General features: G+C 36.5%; 2 protein-coding genes across 17 annotated transcripts in view; one reads left to right on the top strand and one right to left on the bottom strand.

Moving 5' to 3' along the window:
• The window catches only part of LOC114252320 (NAD kinase), a 40,585-nt gene that overhangs the window by 7,800 nt on the left and 14,354 nt on the right, over window positions 1-18,431 (top strand). For 2 of the 16 annotated variants that reach the window (XM_089736778.1, XM_028186818.2), the window contains exons 1-2: window positions 5,533-5,585; window positions 5,945-6,164. The exons of 8 other annotated variants lie outside the window; for them this stretch is intronic. In XM_089736778.1, the coding sequence (XP_089592904.1) occupies window positions 5,965-6,164 (200 nt within the window). In that variant the 5' untranslated portion in view covers window positions 5,533-5,585; window positions 5,945-5,964. Of the gene's footprint in view, window positions 1-5,290; window positions 6,165-15,164; window positions 15,495-17,583; window positions 17,689-18,431 lie in introns of those variants that run through there. 6 more of the 16 variants (XR_016325022.1, XM_028186822.2, XM_089736819.1 and 3 more) reach the window with 6 other exon arrangements.
• The window catches only part of Vps11 (vacuolar protein sorting 11), a 230,773-nt gene continuing 223,140 nt past the window's right edge, over window positions 10,799-18,431 (bottom strand). The window contains exon 18 of the mRNA XM_089736591.1: window positions 10,799-10,816. The gene's annotated coding sequence lies outside the window, so the exon portion shown is untranslated. The remainder of the gene's footprint in view (window positions 10,817-18,431) is intronic.

The following is an 18,431-nucleotide window of genomic DNA, read 5'->3' as shown; positions in this document are numbered from 1 at the left end:
ATAAAATTAATGTTGCATTTTTTATCAAATTCTTTACAGTTTTCGTGGTCAAAGATGACTGACTGAATAATTTTAATTGTATACATACATATCTATGAATAACGAAAATCTATATTGTTATAATAGTTGTTTTTGTGTACAAAGAAACATAAATGACAATAAATATTTTTTATGGAAACTGAAACAGTAGTCAGTATAATATTCTAATGACAATGGAATTTTCTATAATAATAAAAAAGTAAATAATAAATGCGAATGATTAAACTATAATAGTAATTTTAATTATGATGAAGAAGTAGTTATGGCAAAAGCAAACGAGACTGACCTAATATCGGTGACAGCTTGAGGTTGAAACTCTTGTGAAGTGGGTAGAACTAGGGGGGCTTAGAACAGAAATTATAATCTACATAGCTAGCTACCTGTCCCATTTAATAGCTATCCCATCATCTAAGCAAAGAAATGAACAATCCTTAACAGAAATAGGCTCAATATCGGTAGGCAGCGGCTTAGCTCTGCCCGTGGTATTGCTGAAGTCCACGAGCGACTGTAACCACTCACCATCGAGTGGGCTGTATGCCCTGGCTACAAGTGCAATAAAAAAGGCTAACAATTCACATACTTTACACCGGAAATGACGCAATTACAAATTCGAGAGCTTTCGTTTTATTATATCCGCAATGTAATTTCTCCATTGTGTCAATTTGTACATATACTTCAATGAACATTTACTTCGATGTGGGGAAAGCTATGTCGTCGCAATTCCAATCCCTGCAAGCGTCGCGAGCGTTATGATTCATAGTGTGGACATTTCGAATAGAGTTCCGAAATAATTACCAAGACTAAGACAATTTGTATTGTAAGATATTGCATATCCTCGGCAGAATTCCTATGGAATACGGCTTAAATTAGTCTGGGATCGTAAATATCAGCCATTTAGTTTCTGTTTTGCTCTATAGAAGAAAACCAATCGATAAAGCCAAGCGAACCACTGGGCTCGATCACAATCATAATTTTCAGAGTTAATATTTGTTTTTCACGTACTTATCGGTTCTGAATTAAACTACCCTGCATCATCTTTCTCGAATGCCATGACAAGTCCTTCATAAATGAATATTCTCAAATAATTGGTACTCAGCGATAGATTGTCGCTTAACTGTGTACCCATGGAGTTGGTAAAATGCTGGACTCACAATCAGATAAAAAGTGACCTAAAAGAAATGTGACGATTACAGGACAATGACATTTGACCAGTACGCGCTTAATTTTAGAAATCGGAGCAAGCTGTACTAAAGAAATAGATTGCGGATCTAATTAAGAGCTCTCACTGACTATTAAGTCTGAGCGTATATTACACGTTTTTGCCTGTACTTTTTTTTCTTTCTTAGATCGGTGCACGAGCTCACGGCCCATCTGATAAGTGGTTACTGAAGCCCATAGACATCTACAACGTAAATGCGCCACCCACCTTGAGATATAAGTTCTAAGGTCTCAAGTATAGTTACAACGACTACCCCACCCTTCAAACCGAAACGCATTACTGCTTCACGGCAGAACTTCTGCCGCAGAAGAGGCAGGGTGATGGTACCTACCCGCGCAAAAGCTTCTATGCGTATTCTACTTATATAACATTTCTACCAACCGACCCTGGAGATCCTGCACATCATTGGAAGCTTAACGGACTGTTGTTCTATCGTTCGAGTTAGAGAGAGATAGACAAGTGAATGGGTGATTTATATTTAAAAAAAAAGCGTCATATTGGCATTATAGGCAATAAACCAGGGGTTTGCTATTTGGTGAAGCAGTTACCGTGGCGAAGCTGGAGAGGACGGCGGGACCCATCATCCCAAAAAAAATACCATACCAATTCCGCTTTCCGCAATTCTTCATTGGGCAAAATGCTCCTCATTTTTCAAGTACATACAAATCTTTTGTTTATCTTATAGTGTGAGGTAGTTCTGCATCTAACGTTAGACCTGTCTTAAATCGTTAAAAAAAATTAATGGAAACAATAAATACAAACGAACGTGAACAATAAAATTTAAACGACATGTGCTCAATGTTTGTTGTTGTAAATTATAGAATCAAACAACACAATGTTAGAGCTTATAAGGTTAGACTATGAGAATCGATTACAATGGAACGCTTAATTAAATTTTCAGTAAGTGTAGCGTGTGAAATTAACGCTGCCATTCCAGGTCGCTGTCGACGGGTCGGTGACTTTCATTCTAGATTTGAGAAAAATGCAATTTAAGAAACAATATTTTGTACGTAATAGACAGTACTACAAAATGAATCTCCTTCTCTAAGTAACTGTTTGTTCAATAGACGAAAGCTCCGAAGCCCATTTAATTTGGCGATATTTATCGCTACAGTATTATTAAATTCTTTTTTTTTTTATTGCTTAGATGAGTAGACGAGCTCACAGCCCACCTGGTGTCAAGTGGTTACTGGAGCCCAAAGACATCTACAACGTAAATGCGCCACCGATACCTCGAGATAAGTTCTAAGGTCTCAGTATAGTTACAACGGCTGCCCTACCCTTCAAACCGAAACGCATTACTGTTTCACGGCAGAAATATGCGGGGTGGTGGTACCTACCCGTGCGGACTCACAAGAGGTCCTACCACCAGTAATTCTCGAATGAATATTTCATTCGCAGATATTGGGCCTCGGAAACCTCACGACAATTAGTTTATTGAGAGATAATAAGACGTTGAAGTGACTATATTGCCATTCATACCCCTCCGAAATTAATTGATTTGTCTTAAAAAGGACAAACTTTGGTCAAAGCTTCGAGTCACCAGTAAAACAACAGTTAGTCGAAGATCGAAGACTGGTTATATTCACACAATCTACTGAACTCTAATTAGGCAGACAAGATCAAGGCCATAAAGTCTAACATGACCAAAGTCCTTTCTAAATCTGCCGCCACAGTGATAATTCGTTCCGGTCTAAGGACGGTTAGTCATTTCTTCAAACTTCACATTTGAAAACTTCACATTTGAAAAGTTGCAATTTCATTCACAGGCATTTGTTACGAAACACTTCCTATTCGTTTTTATTGAGATATATTAAATTATGAACGGAAAGTGCAGGAATCGAACAATGGAATCTTATTATTGCCCTCCCGTTTTAATTAAGGGTATCACAAGATATAGTAATTTGTTGGTCTTTGGATGTTGAATCTCTGGAACAATATCGCACGTGACTAATCTGTGAGATGAGATGGCTTGATGATGCGAATGAAATAACTTTCGTGGCCCAAAGAATATGACGCCAGATGCATTCGTATCAAGCGGTGCACCGGTGTTCGAATATCGTAGGCAAGTACCAATTTTTCTAATGAAATACGTACTTAACGAATGTTCACGATTGACGTTCACGGTGAGGGAATAGCATCGTGTAATAAAAATCAAACCCGTAAAATTATAATTTGCGTAATTACTGGTGGTAAGACGTCTTGTCTGTGCAGGTAGGTAGGTAGGTAGGTTCTTTTCGGTTGAAGAGTTGGGTAGCTATTGTACTGTAAAAATTAAGACCTTAAACTCATGTCTCAAAGTGGGTTGGAATATTTACGTTCTAGATGTCTATGGACTCCGGTAACCATTTCACACAAACTGGGCCGAGAGCTCGTCCAACCAATTAAGCAATAAATAAAATTGCTCAATAGTCAACGTCTGCTTTTAGGAAGACGAACATACAGCTTTCTCATATTTAAGATATTTTGAATCGTAAATCATTAATTTATTATTACCACAATTAATAAAAATTCTAACTAGTCTGGCCATAAATACTGTTACATAAAAACTTTTCTTTTATTAACTTTTTAATTATTTCTAATTTGGAACACGTATATTATTTTAAAAACCTCTTTCGATTTTGCGCCATTTCACATATTTTTTCGTGTTCGTTATCAAATTACACTATGGAATGGGGTGTTAAAGAAAATGGGATTGCAGTGATCGTCGTGCACAAACTGGGTATGAAGCCGTCGGCCGCGTGCTGTTAGAACTAAAAAGGCTGTTAATGCTGTTAAAGCCAGAATTCGTCGAAACCCCATTAGGAAGCAAAAATTTTTTCGCGAGAAATTAAGGTTCCCGCCAGGACTGTGTCGCGTATTATAAAACAAGACCTGAACCTCGGTGCTTTTCGTCGATATACAGGACATGCCCTAAATCAATCTTTACAATTAAAGAGAGTGGATCGATCAAAACGCCTTCTGTCGCGATAGGCAGGTGAAAGGCACAGAAATATCCTCTTTACCGATGAAAAAAATTTATCGATTGAAGAACACTACAATAAGCAAAATGATAAAGTGTACGCTCACCGTTCTAAAGAAGCTGCTCAAGTGGTCGGAAAGGTACAACGTGGTCATTATCCTGCATGAGTGATGGTTTTGTGGGGCGTGTCTTATTAAGGAGTCGCAAAACTACATTATTATTAAATTTTTTTTTATTGCCGTATAGGCAGACGAGCATACGGCCCACCTGACGGTGAGTGGTTACCGTCGCTCATGGACGTCAGCAATGCCAGGGGCAGAGCCAAGCCGCTGCCTACCGTTTACCTACATTTTTGTGAAAAAGGCGCGACACTTCAGCCAAAGTGTATCAAGATACAGTCTTGGGTCATGTTGAAATCTCTCAGCGATACACTTTTCAAAAATATGCCTTGGTCTTTCCAGCAGGATTCCGCACCGGGTCATAAGCCACGAACTACCCAAGCCTGGCTTGAAATCAACGTTCCGGACTTTATAAGAGTTGAAGGCTGGCCCTCATCTAGCCCAGACCTCAACCCTTTAGACTTCAAATTATGGTCAGTTTTAGAGGACTTGTCCTGCTAACGACACGGCGACATTGAGTCTCTTAAAAAATTTTTGGAGCAAGCAGTCCCGAAATTTCCCTTGTAAACAGTGCTTAAGTCCATAGATTCGTAGCCAAACAGATTAAAGACCCGTATAAAAGCCAAAGGTGGCCATTTCGAATAGAATTTATCTTTTTATTTTTTACTAAGACTTTAATAAATGCTTAGGTGTAAATTCTAATAATATTACATTAACTCATTTAAAAAAATGCATTTGCATTTGTATCGTAACTTATGGCTGGACTAGGTAATAAATGCCAACATTTCTACTTCAACTATGTATATATTAAATAAACGTTCCAAGTTCTCGATCATACTACAAATCGTTAAAATAAGACATGAAAGGAAAGGTCATGAAATATAAACGAGTTCAAAGAAATTCCCCAGTTAAATTCCCATGAGTCGGCTTGCGATAAGAAAAATGCATTATCAACAAAGTAGCGCACGCTTTAATACACGTACAGAGACATGTATTTAATAATAGAAATGCATTCATTGGGATTTAAGAGAAAACCCAGGTCGTCACGTATTCTTCTCATGATTCGAACCAGAATTATTGTGACCGTTTCTGGTAATCACTCCGATAACTTTGACCAGACATGTTTTGTTGTCAATTTGTGAACATTCGTCGGTGCCGTGCTCGATGGAGGGAGCCTTTATTTGTGTCAGTCGTTCGGTCTACGCGTTCGGAGGCAGCCGGCAGATCCGCGACTAACGCCTCACACGTAATTATTCGCAGATTTCCATTTTGTTTAACGATTTACGAACGTGTCGACTATCGCTTAGCCTTGCAATTTTATTCGATAATCCACTCGGGTCGGCTACGTGTGTCCGAAATTTTGCAATACAAATTCGCTCCTCGATTCACCAAAGTAGAAGGTTCCCCGCCAAACCTCGAAGTTGCGAAACGCTCACAAGTTTTAAACATGAACATATATTCGCAATAATTTTGACGGTAAATTCATTTATTTGGAAATGGCTGAAAATGTTGAAACGATAAGCGAATTAATCTAAACTACTGAAGTGCGTACATTACAAAAAGAAAACTCATATAGTATTTAATTTTTTTTGAATTATGTACTAGTCGTTAATCAGTGAGTAATTATGTTGTCCATGGAATCATTGTGGTGCCATTCAGAAAGTGAACTCTCAACCTTAAAACTTAGCAAGAGTGTGATTGAGCGACCAGAATATAGACTGATGAGGCGGAAGCCGTCCAAAAGCCTCATTCCGCAGGCTTTGCTGCACGCAAATCCAGAATCGCAACAAAAATCGCACCGGCGACGAAGGTCTGGCACTTGGCCGTAAGTGTACTGGTTTGGCCGTTATTAATTAATCTAATATCTAAATATATAAACATTCTTCTTGAAATACAAATCTTATCGAATTAAACCATGCGATCACTTTACACTATTTTTGCTAAGGAAATTATATAATTAGGTTTGGTACTTGACGAAATAGATTCCGTGAACACTCCAGTCTCATTTAAGCAACAACCCTAGTTGGACTTGTTTAACGTGTATTTCAAATGGCATGTAATGATACGGCCGTACCACGAACTGTTTCTATTAGCACTTGAAAATTATTAAAGACTAATTAACGTTGGTTACGTTTAAACTGCTTTCTCTTTAGATGCGAAATACAATCGTGTTCTGTACCGATTTTCCATGTACAGTGTCTGTTCTATTTACCGATATTCTATGGTTTCATTTGGGCTACTACTCAGGCATATCCGTCCTAACCCAGATATCACCTCAGGCGTTACAGTAGGTTAGCCTTCGGAATGTGCCAGTATTACGAGTTTAAGTATATACACACCTACTGTTTGTTTTAAATCATTCACAGTGAAAGTACTGACAGGCGTAATGCTAGGAGCATTTTTATAAAGTTTATTATAACATTGTAATTAAGTATATTAAGTAAATCGGGGAGCGTACTCCTAAATTGTTAGGTAAATTCATAAAGCATGGTATTGGAAATCAAGCGATTTTCAATTTAAAATGTCTGAATAAATATTGTTTTATGCTGCAGAAATTTAAAAAAGTATGTACAAAACTGAACCCTCCAAATTATATTTGTTTGTGATCACTGCCTTGTCTACCCGTGGCTTAATCACGCTCGCTGGTTTATTTCAAATTTAGGCTTTATTCCAAAGCAATGGAATCTTAAACTGTTGAGGTATTTATAAGATAAATCTAATACCTTAAATGTAGAATGAGTAGACTCTGAACTCGTCTGTCCTTAATTTGTTTCTTTGTCCATCCTTTTAATTTGGGCATTGTGATTGTCTATAGATTGGTATGATACTCAATTTTAAATATTTGACTACCACGTGTCATATGGTCTGCCTTTGCTCATCTGCCTATCTATGGCATTAAAACAGTAACAATTACGAACCTGTCTAATTGGTGACCCAAAAATTCGATTAAAGACTGTCATTATCAATGTTCAATGAGTCAGCAGGCGACATGCCACCTTAACAAGATTGCTTTCATTCAGAGAATAAAAATTAAACAAGAACAAAAGTAAAAGTAAAAGTTTAAGTGTAAGTATTAGTAAAAGCTAATAAACTATATTAGTGATGGAAAGGACCTATTTGAAAAGATAATGAAGCAATCGCAGCCAATAAAGTGATTGAAATTGCCTAAATCAATCACGGAGAAAAAACACAGTTAAAGCTTTATACATTTCTTAAAGGTTTAAATCATACGAATAAAATGATCATACAGAATTTCTGGCATCTATCAACAAGTACTATAGATTTCGGGCATGAAACTAGATTATTTAAAATGTAACTCTGTGAAAATACTAACGAAAACCCTCAATTAAGATGGCAAAATATTCGGCTATCATTGGATAATTTAGTGTAAAACAATTTTTAACAATGAACTGGTACGAGATTTAAAATATATTTTTGTACAACCAATTATGTACATTATAAAGTGTACAAAAATTTATAAGCGATAAATTAAAATTTATAATTCGGTAACACCAACGTCATTGATTGGCTCAGCTGTTTTAATTTATGTATGCACATATTATTTAAATATGAAGAAACAGAGTCGCCTTATTGCATAATTCTCTGAATATTCTACTTTCTGCCTCTGTTCCACAATGTTTCAGTTGAGCGTTTTGTGGTTTTTTTCCGGTTTTTTTTCCTACCCATTGCTATTAACCTTGATGCGTTATGCTATCTTCACCGGACGTGTAGGCGAGCTCACGGGACTTAGCCTGGAGACTTTGCTATACTAATAGACTAGTCCTAGCAAGAGCAGTGCTTCGCTGAATCTAACACCGGATCGGAATTGCGACCCACTGAGAAGATCCGGGGAGAAACTCAACAAGCTATAAAAAACATATATTTCATGTCCATACAATTCCAATATCTACAAAAAGGTGTCATTATTCTACAATGAACCATTTTGTGTTGAGTCGTAAACTTAAGAGCTATTGTGTTAAGTAAACGTGATGCACAACTGATGCATTGAAACTATGATCAGTTCCGGCAACGTGAGAAGTCGGTACGTCAACAAGGTCGAAGACGAGGTTCTAGTACTGTGCCTGCCGAGTTTTAATCAACATGCTTCTGTGTTCGACACAAATCCGTGCGCTCAGAATGATCATCCTAATTTAAGATTTGATGAAACTAATTTAATAAGTGTGGTTATGAATGACAGATATGAAGGAGAATAACCTCACCCAGAAGAAGGCCGATGACCGGGCAAAATAGAGAAGTTTAATTAAGAAAGCTGACCCCGGCACTAGACCATAACACTGGGAACAAAAAGATGAAGGTTACGAATGAGGACTTTTAGTCCACTCATTTCAATTTAAAATGATGCAAATATTTGTAAGAGGTGTTGTCCCACTTGTGGTACCGAGTAAATGTGTACCGATAACCTCAAGGATAAAGCTTCCTGTTCCGTAAAAAAAAGGTTTACTTATAAACGTGCTTACGGCCGTGGACATGAACAAAGTAAATGCTACCTATCTTAAGACATGAATTCTAAGTCTGAGTTTTAGTACAACACTCTACCCTAGAAATAACTGGAATGATGATACCGCAATATGCAGGCTCTCGAGATGCCCACCACCCGTATTAAATTACATTGCATCGCAAATATGCAAAACGAGGACCCTAATCTGTGCAAAAACAACATGATAAAATGCCTTAGGGCAATCTTTGCCTACGTGATAGATATCATATTTACATTTACTAGAAGAGAAAACTCCGGGCCCTGCTTTGTTTTGTCGCGATAAGTATGATGAATCTTTACATTGACAGTTATCTTTCATTCGACTTGATGATGCGGAATTTGTGTAACGTAAGTTACATGTTCTATCTCAGCGGGGATTGTTCCGTATTTGCTCACTCCAAAGAACATCCAGAACAATTTACAAAAAGATAACTTTTATATTTCGTTATCCAAAGCCAAAGATTTATCTCTGATGCTGAGTAATACCTAATATATTTTAACTAGTATCTGAGTCGACGACCTAATTGACAGTGGCCACAGTCCTTTAAACATGCAGATACTATGATACACTTTAACATAAGGTCAAAACATCTAGTTTTGATCTTACGTTTTACAGTTTTATCGTTTTAAAAAATTGCAGTTTTCCCCACGATAACTAAAATGTATATACGAAGAACTGAAACCATTCAGAGTTTTTTAATTTGCGGTACGAGCTTTTGCTATATAAATGCAGCTCTCAGTGGAATGGCGAATCTCTAGCCATTAAAATATCTTGTGTTTTCTTGCTTTAGATTTGGCAACCAGAATATTGTTTTAAACGTCCACGGGGCTATCTATGTGGCACATACTATAATTTAACGGGTTCTTATCACGATTTACCGGGTAGGATGCTAGGAGCAGACAAATCTATCTACGCTCTTTCTAGTCCGTTCTTTTGGTGTTTCCACTGGAACTTGTTGACTGGCTCGGACAACATACGCTCGCCATATCAACAGTTTTTTAGTGTTAAGAATCTGTTAAATAAACTTATGGAACTACAGATATTATTCCAAACATGATTTTTCGGCCTTTGTACTGTTTTATTGCACGTATATTTGTCAACTTTTAATACCTAGTAATACTTTCTATTGTAGCAGCTTAGGGCAGAGACGAATTTGTACCTAACTAATTGACAAGTACATAAATTATTACATAATAATATAATAGTTGTGAAGTAATCATAACTCCGTCCCCGAATGTCCCCAATACCTACCTACTCAAGCCCGTTTTGTATTGTGTGTAAATAATACGTAACGTAACGGTCGCCAATGAACCCTCTCGCGTAACACGCACGGTCGTTAGTGTAAATATTATGCAAATAAGCTTCGAGTTCATTATAAACAGAATACAGTCCATTTGCTACTTGGAAATTTGACGTATTACTTAGAAAAAATTGTCAAATGAATAAAATATCCAACCAGTATTTTGCGTGCTACATTCGTTGAATCACCAAACTCGTACTAGAAAAGCGTGCAAACAGATATTTTCGAAATTGTCTGAAAATTTTCAACGGAAAGAAATTTTCAGCGGTGCTCATCTATTAACAATTTCTTAGGTCAAGGTTTTTTCAATTGATTCTCATTCAATCACATTATTGGTTACACAAAGTCATGTTATTAGACTCTTAAGGGATTTAAATAAATGCGGTTCGTTTTTAAATAAATGATCTAGATCTGTAGAGATAAACTGTATGCAAAATTTGGTACGTTTTTGAAATCGTCTGGATATATAGTGAGAGTAGATCGATATCAGCTTATCACAGAGCTCGTGCCCTAAATACTTGTTCACTTCACTAGAGATAAAAATATTTTATTGCCTCCGAACTTTTGTTGGTCGTCTTTTTTTTATATTGCTTGGATAGGTGGACGAGCTCACAGCCCACCTGGTGTTAAGTGGTTACTGGAGCCCATAGATATCTACGACGTAAATACGCCACCCACCTTGAAATATCTAAGGTCTCAAGTATAGTTACAACGGCTGCTACTCAAACCGAAACGCATTACTGCTTCACGGCAGAAATAGGCAGGGCGGTGGTCTCACTTTAACTGAACTTTACGATGAAGCAGACTGGCGGTTCGATTGTTTTATTGCGGACTGCATTACCAGGCTTCGCTTCGAATGATTTTTAAACTACACTTGCGCCCTTCCTTGCGCCATACGTCGCACGTGTAACCTTTATTGAAGTGCCATAAAGAATTAGAATGTTTCAATCAGGTTTTGCTTTTCCCTACCTAATTGCTGGTAGCCCAAAAGGCTATTCCAACTACTCCTACCTTCCGGTAGGTGAACTCACTGGCTTAATCTAAGAGACGGTAACACTGACCTTGGCAAGAGTAGTGCTTCGCAGCATCTACTACTAGATCGGAATCAAGACCACTAAGATCGACCGAGAAACTCAGTGGGTTACGTCTATGGGTTAATTCGCACGTCGAACTCTTCGACGAGGACGGCAAATGACGCTTGAAGACCTTAAAAGCACCAACAATTAGATAAGCTACTCACGAGGGCTTAGAGTTTTTTGCGACAAATATTATTTCTTAAATATATTAAAAAACATGCGTAAATTTATAACTACCGACAAGTTTTTATTAAAATATTAAGTTTGTAACTAAATAGTAGACTAAAGTTGGTACGACCATTTCGCCCACCACAAGAAGTCCACAGCAGAAATGAAATCTTACCAAAGTATGCGTTAATCAACGCTATATAAACGTACAAATGTTTAAATTCTATAACAAATCTATTAAATTCTTTATCTTTTCGTTCTCACAAACCAATATCATGCAAACAATAACAAAATGCAATAGTTAATTACAAATTGCATTCTATCTATAATCCTTGATAAAGGACCTCAAGATCAACGTTCTTCTGCACATCAATTTATTTACCTACATCGAATTCATTGTTAATGTCGGAACTGCGTTTTAAAGATAAATAATCTAATAATATGTGAGAAAAATATCGTTTAGATATTACACTTTAAAGTACATTAACGTTTTTTGAATAATTTGTTTACGAACAAAATCTTTTCGGACAAAACTGAATTAACGCTTCATCAAATTTTTACTTCAGATTTCTTTTAAAATATAAATATCGAAATATATAGTGTAATACTCTATTCGATGCCATTATTGTCGTAATTATATCGTAATAATAGTTGTAGCCGGTCACGGTTTTATTTAATTGCGGTATTGATGACTTCAAGTACTACGTAAAAGGCTTTCAATATGTTCAAGTAAATAAAAATATTGTTAGACTTGAAATTTTGGATTGAAAACGTAATGGAACGGTAGTCCTGTAGCATCGTAGATTAGATATTCATAATCGGTTTTTTTTTCCAAAACTAGATATTTTTAACATTCCTATAACTAAGCATTATACCTTCAACTATGGTCACTAAACCCTATTTTCTTCAAATTCTGGGTAAAGTGAGGTACTGCTAAATAAGTTTTACTGGTGGTAGAACCTCTTGTGAGTCCGCACGGGTAGGTACCACCACCCTGCCTATTTCTGCCGTGAAGCAGTAACACGTTTCGGTTTGAAGGATAGGGCAGGCGTTGTAACTATACTGAGAACTTAGATCTCATATCTCAAGGTGGGTGGCGGAATTTACGTTGTAGATGTCAATGGGCTCCAGTAACTACTTAACACCAGGTGGGCTGTGAGCTCGTCCACCCATCTAAGCAATAAAAAAAATAAGTAGGGGAAATTTATGATGATGATGATGCTTCCATGTCTCGAGCGACTGTCACATCTAAACCAGTCTCTCTTCTATTCTAGTTAATAATAAAATAAAAACATTCACACGTGTCATAATGTCGAAAGACCGTAACATGACCGTAACGGTGTCCTGAATGTCACCTTTATTGATTGTCCGACTTCACTAAGGTCCAGCGTGTTTTGAAATTGGTTGCCATGATTACTGCGACTTCATTAATGTAAAAAAAAAAGGTTTTGATGATGATTAATCGAAGTTTTGAAGTTAAGATTAATTGAAGCTCAATTAAAAACATCGAACTGTTGATGCTAATACCAAATAAAAATGACTTTTAATTACAAAGAAAAACGTGGTATATTAAACGAAATGTCACTTAAATCACATAGCCTTTCACCCCTCGATAGTATGTCGACCATTTAAATAATCTACAAGAGACTTTGCCTGGTAACTGTATTGTGATAAGAGTAGTATCTGAGATAATATCCTAGTTAGATAAAGCGTCATATGAAAATCAAAATGGCGACATGTTCCAGGTAGTGTGGTTCAATTGGATAATATTCTCGCACGTAACAAGATCTTTGGGGCTGTCAACTGGGAATGTCAACGAATTATTAGATTTTTATTCCGACTTAAACGGCCTATTCTTAGTCGGGTGGATGGGAATTTGTTTTCATGTCCGTGACATTAGGATTACCCAAGTGTCTGTCCATTATGACCCCGTCTGGCTAACGTTCTGTAATCAAACCAGTGACGGACTACAAAATACTATCAATTTAAAATGTATCATGTTTTTTCGTTAAAAATAATCGAATTTAATTGGGGATTATTATTAGTAAATAAATATTGTTTTTGGTATGGGTTAAAAGTTACTGTCGATTATGATTCTGAGGTTATTTTTTATCTGTCTTTAATTATGTAATTGCGTGCAAATGTCATTTAATCATTTCGATCTTGACACAAAGTTTTATTAGTCTATTTTCTTATTGCAATTCAATGTGTAACTTAGGTTCTTGGAAATATTTCAATTCCGGAAATACACAGCATAAATTCCGTAGTATAATATAATACTTGCAAGTTTTATTTGAGAATCCAGCCGATAGATAAACCATTTCGTCATTCATGTCACTAATAATGTTTTTTTTTTAATTGCTTAGATGAGTGGATGAGCTCACAGCCCACCTGATGTTAAGTGGTTACTGGAGCCCATAGACATCTACAACGTAAATGCGCCACCCACCTTGAGATATAAGTTGTAAGGTCTCAAGTATAGTTACAACGGCTGCCCCACCCTTCAAACCGACACGCATTACTGCTTCACGGCAGAAATAGGCAGGGTGGTGGTACCTACCCGTGCGGACTCACAAGAGGTCCTACCTCCAGTTAACCACTTTGCCAATAAACAGTTAACAGTGAGCATTTCTGAACACACTTCAAAGTAAGTACAAGGGTATATACTGTTCCAAAAGTCGCGGGCAGAAATTTGAGGGACTAAAACCGTCATCTTGATATTTCACAGAGTATGAATGGTATTATTCATATAGTAAATAATCTAATCTAATAAAATATTTTATCTGAGACAACATTGACAGACCTTTGTAGACAATAATTACACTAAAATTCTTTGGCTCAGTCAATTTGGAATGCGGTTTTTGGAACACTCATACGTACCTAACTCTAATTTTAAGATAGATAGCGGCATGTACTTGATGTCCATGGGCTCCGAAAATCTTTTAACGCCAGAGCTGTGAGATCTAGTGCAATAAAAAAAAGACGATTGTTCAAATTACGTGACTTCAACGTAATATGTCGGTCAATGCTGGCATACTAAATGTTGACAAAGCAACGACAACCTATGATAGCTATAGCCTCGTTCTAGTAATTTTGACGGAAATGTGTTTTCCCCGACCAATTAAGTCACACACGCTATTTCATGCAATTATCATAAAATAACTGATCAAGTAAATCAGACCTACCGATCCAGACAATAAAGTGTAGAATAGAATTAGTCGTTTTTAAAACTGAAAATTTAAGTATGAAATTAATAAATTTTAAAGAAATATGTTTTTGATATTCGACACAGAACGGAGATATGAAAAACAAATCCAATCAATCTTATAAATTAATGGCCAGTCAAATTATTTTTATAAAGGTGATCCTGCGTAAAAACTCACAAATGCAAACAAAAAAATATCAAAAATGACATTTTAGAACAAATTTGTTTTTTTTATGTTTATCATTTAAATAATAATGGTTGCTTTATTGCGGTCAAATCAACTATATCGGTCAATGTCGAACACAAGCGACACAGATTTTACAATACCGATTCAAGTTTATACACATATTTAGATAAATAAACAATACAATCAGTTCGTCACACACTATTAACTTTATTAGTTGCTAAGATCGCAATTTAAAATTGTTAAAAATAATTCCACAAGAACGCGTAAAGTGGACCAAAAAAGGTTTTGGGTGAGGTATAATAGAGTCACGGTTATCGCGCGCTGACATCAAATCAAGGTCAGTTCTGTCACTTTGAAAGAGGAGGTTTCGCCATGCGCGTGCTACCTGGTCACTCGCTGTGCAGTTGCCCGCGCATCATCACATTAGCTTCCCGTTCAAAAACACATTATATATTTACAATGAAATCTTTCGGTTAAGCCTTTATTTTCCAATTTCCAAAAGACAATCGTATTTATTATTAATGGTGACAAAAATTATCGTTCATGTTTCAATCGTTTGATATGTTAAAATGATCGGTTTCGCGAAACTAGTTTTGGTAGCTCCGTGTGAATTCGTATAGCTGTTATGGCTCTGTTCAAAAAAATGTTGCGAAGGCAGTATTCCCATGAGTCAGGCAAAACGGAACTTGTCAGAGCTCAGGAGGAGTACTTGGACAGAAGGTACGTAATAAATTCACGATTATTTGCATATCCGCACCAAAACAAAAAATATATACCATTGGAAATATTAATTAGTGGAAAATTTTTAATGTTGCAACTATCAACTGCGGTTTTACGTATTATTATTGATATCGTCTCGTGATTTAGTGTATCCAAAAACATAATAGTTATGTCGATTTAAATAACTGATAAATCGTAGAAAAAGTTCGGATATCATTTAGATTCTTAATAGTCAATTGTAACATTCACTTCGCCATTACAAATTTTGTGTGAACATATTTTGAATCTCTACTGCAGCTTTCAAACTTTCACTATTGTCTTGCTCTAGTGCCTTACTGGTCACTCTGCTTTCAAATTTACATGTTAACAAGTATTTCCTTTAAAAAAAAATTAAAAAAAAAAACGTGAATTGAAATCTCAGGACCAAAGTCTACGATAAAGGCAACGCACTGGCGTCGCTGGTGACCGTGGGCGGCGGTGAATCACTTACCATCAGGTGACCCGTCTTGCTCGTTTGCCTCTTAGCTGTTATAAAATCTTCCACTAAGTGACTCGGTGGCGCAGTTGTTAGCGGCTCTGACTGTTGCGCCAAGGGTCGTGGGTCGATTCCCACTTCGGACAAACATTCGTGTGATGAACAATTTTGTTTACTCTTCGTCTGGGTGTTTATTATGTATATATGTATGTAAATATTTAAACCTATAGATGGTAAGTATGTATGTCAATCTCTGGTACCCACAACACAAGGAATCCTAATTTGAGGCCCGATGACAGTGCGTGATTTGGTCCGAGTTATTATAGTTATCTTGGTTCACTCGAAACAAGCAACGTTTTACTACTTTTGATACCTTTGTTTCATGTATACTCATTAACGAGGTCGGAGAGGTTAATGCCAAAGATCGAAGCGCGCATAATTTGAACGTTATACAGTCTGTTTTAGACGCTAATAGTGCAAAAAACTATAATATAAATATGTACTATATATACTACTATAACTATAATATATAATTACCATGTTTTGTTAACTGCATCCTAAATAATAAGTGTCATATCCTAAATATTAAAAAAAAAAAACAACAAATTCCTTTCCTCGTTAACATAAATTTCGTACTAACTTTACCAACTAAAAATATAGCAGCTATGGTAATTGGCTTTTTCGCGGGCGCTGATATTACTAGATGACTAACTCACAAGTTCAATGCAAAAACTGTAAAACTAAATAACTAATATCGAATTCGGTTCATGCCTTGAAGTAAATGTGTCTAGTATAATTACGTTAATACCTCCACTACCTGACGTTGGCAATGTTACACTTTAATATAAAATTATGATGCAAGTAACAAAAGTCATGGAAAAAATATACTTTAGTCTGGTCCGTGCACGCTACCATGGCTTGTCCGATAATATGTATAAAGTAATGATTTGTGTAGATAGATACCTAGCTATTAAACATTAAGCACTCGTGAACGCACTTCAAGATACGTACGTTAATGTCATCATTATAGGTATTTAGGTCTCGCATTAAGAACATATACTAATGAATATAATAATGACTACGAGATGTATGGAAATGGTAGTGCAAGGTCGAGGGGGAAGTGGTCGACTGAAGAAGACATGGATGGAGTGTGTGAATGACGATATGAGAGAGAGAGACGAGTTAGTGTTGAAATGACAGCTGATAGAAGAGAATGGAAGAGAAAAATTAGCTGTGCCGACCCCACCTAGTGGGATAAGGTGGAGAAAAAGAAGAAGATTCAGAACACATATACATACGTATTGTTTTAGATTATACAAGCAGAATATTCCGTTCATAAATGCGACCGCATTAAGAACACTACTTGTTTGTTATGGAAATTAGATTAGAGTTTTTCTTTCAATTTATTTTTAAATGGCTTATTATAGGAAAAATCCTGTTATGACCAGTTCATTATCATACTCCAAATGAAAATGCACAATCCAATTTATATTGTGGTTAGACCTCACACAAATATCTTTTTAATTTTGAAGTGACGATGGAACCGGCTGTGTTCGTGCGGCGTATTTGATTGAATAATTTTAAATAGATTTAGTTAATTAACAAGCCTTCGTGAATATTGATTTGTGCGTTCAGTGTCCATTTTAGCGGTGCTTTAGCCGCAGTGAATTGAAGAACATGCTTATTTTTTTTAATTTCGCTTCGTTGATCTGCGTTCAGGTAACGTTTTGTGGATATCCCATTCATTGCTCATTTGATTCTCCTTGGTTTGTTCTAGTTTTTCCGTATTGAAATTTTAATGTAAACTTAAGGAGAGTTCCGTTTTAGCAACTGGTGGTATGACCTCTTGTGAGTCCGCACAGGTAGTTACTACCACCCTACCTGTTTCTGCCGTAAACCAGTAATGCGTTTCGTTTTGAAGGGCGCGGCAGCCGTAGTAACTATACTGAGAACTTAGACCTCATATCTCAAGGTGGGTGGCGGCATTTACGTTGTAGATGTCTATGGGCTCCGGTAACCACTTAACACCAGGTGGGCCGTGAGCTCGTCCACCCGCGTAAGCAATAAAAAAGAAAGAGTGCTTTAAATTAAAATTACTTTAAATTAAAATTATTTCGAATACTTATTCACTATTTAGTTTATTGTAACATGATGGTCTATGGTTTACGTCAATTCAATACTGACAAACCAGGATACGAGTCTATCGAATGACTTTCTGTATACTTAGTATGTACCATAAAATTTAGTATTATCAGAAAAACACTAGAAACTAAGTTGACGCATCATTTAAATTGAGTAAAGGTTCGACTGAAGTCTAGTTTGTTACTTACCCTGATTAGCTTGTTTTTAATTAGAGTACACAGGTATTCCAACCCGGTTTTAACCGTTCGTAGTAGCGGTCCTAAAGTACCTACTGACGACGGATACGGAAGTTTTAGTGAAAATTCACACAAATCGGCCAC

Source organism: Bombyx mandarina, chromosome 03 (assembly GCF_030267445.1).
Source record: "Bombyx mandarina strain Sakado chromosome 03, ASM3026744v2".
Lineage (NCBI taxonomy): Eukaryota > Metazoa > Arthropoda > Insecta > Lepidoptera > Bombycidae > Bombyx > Bombyx mandarina.
Note: the sequence above shows the minus strand (reverse complement) of the source record. Positions and strands in the feature narration are given on the sequence as shown.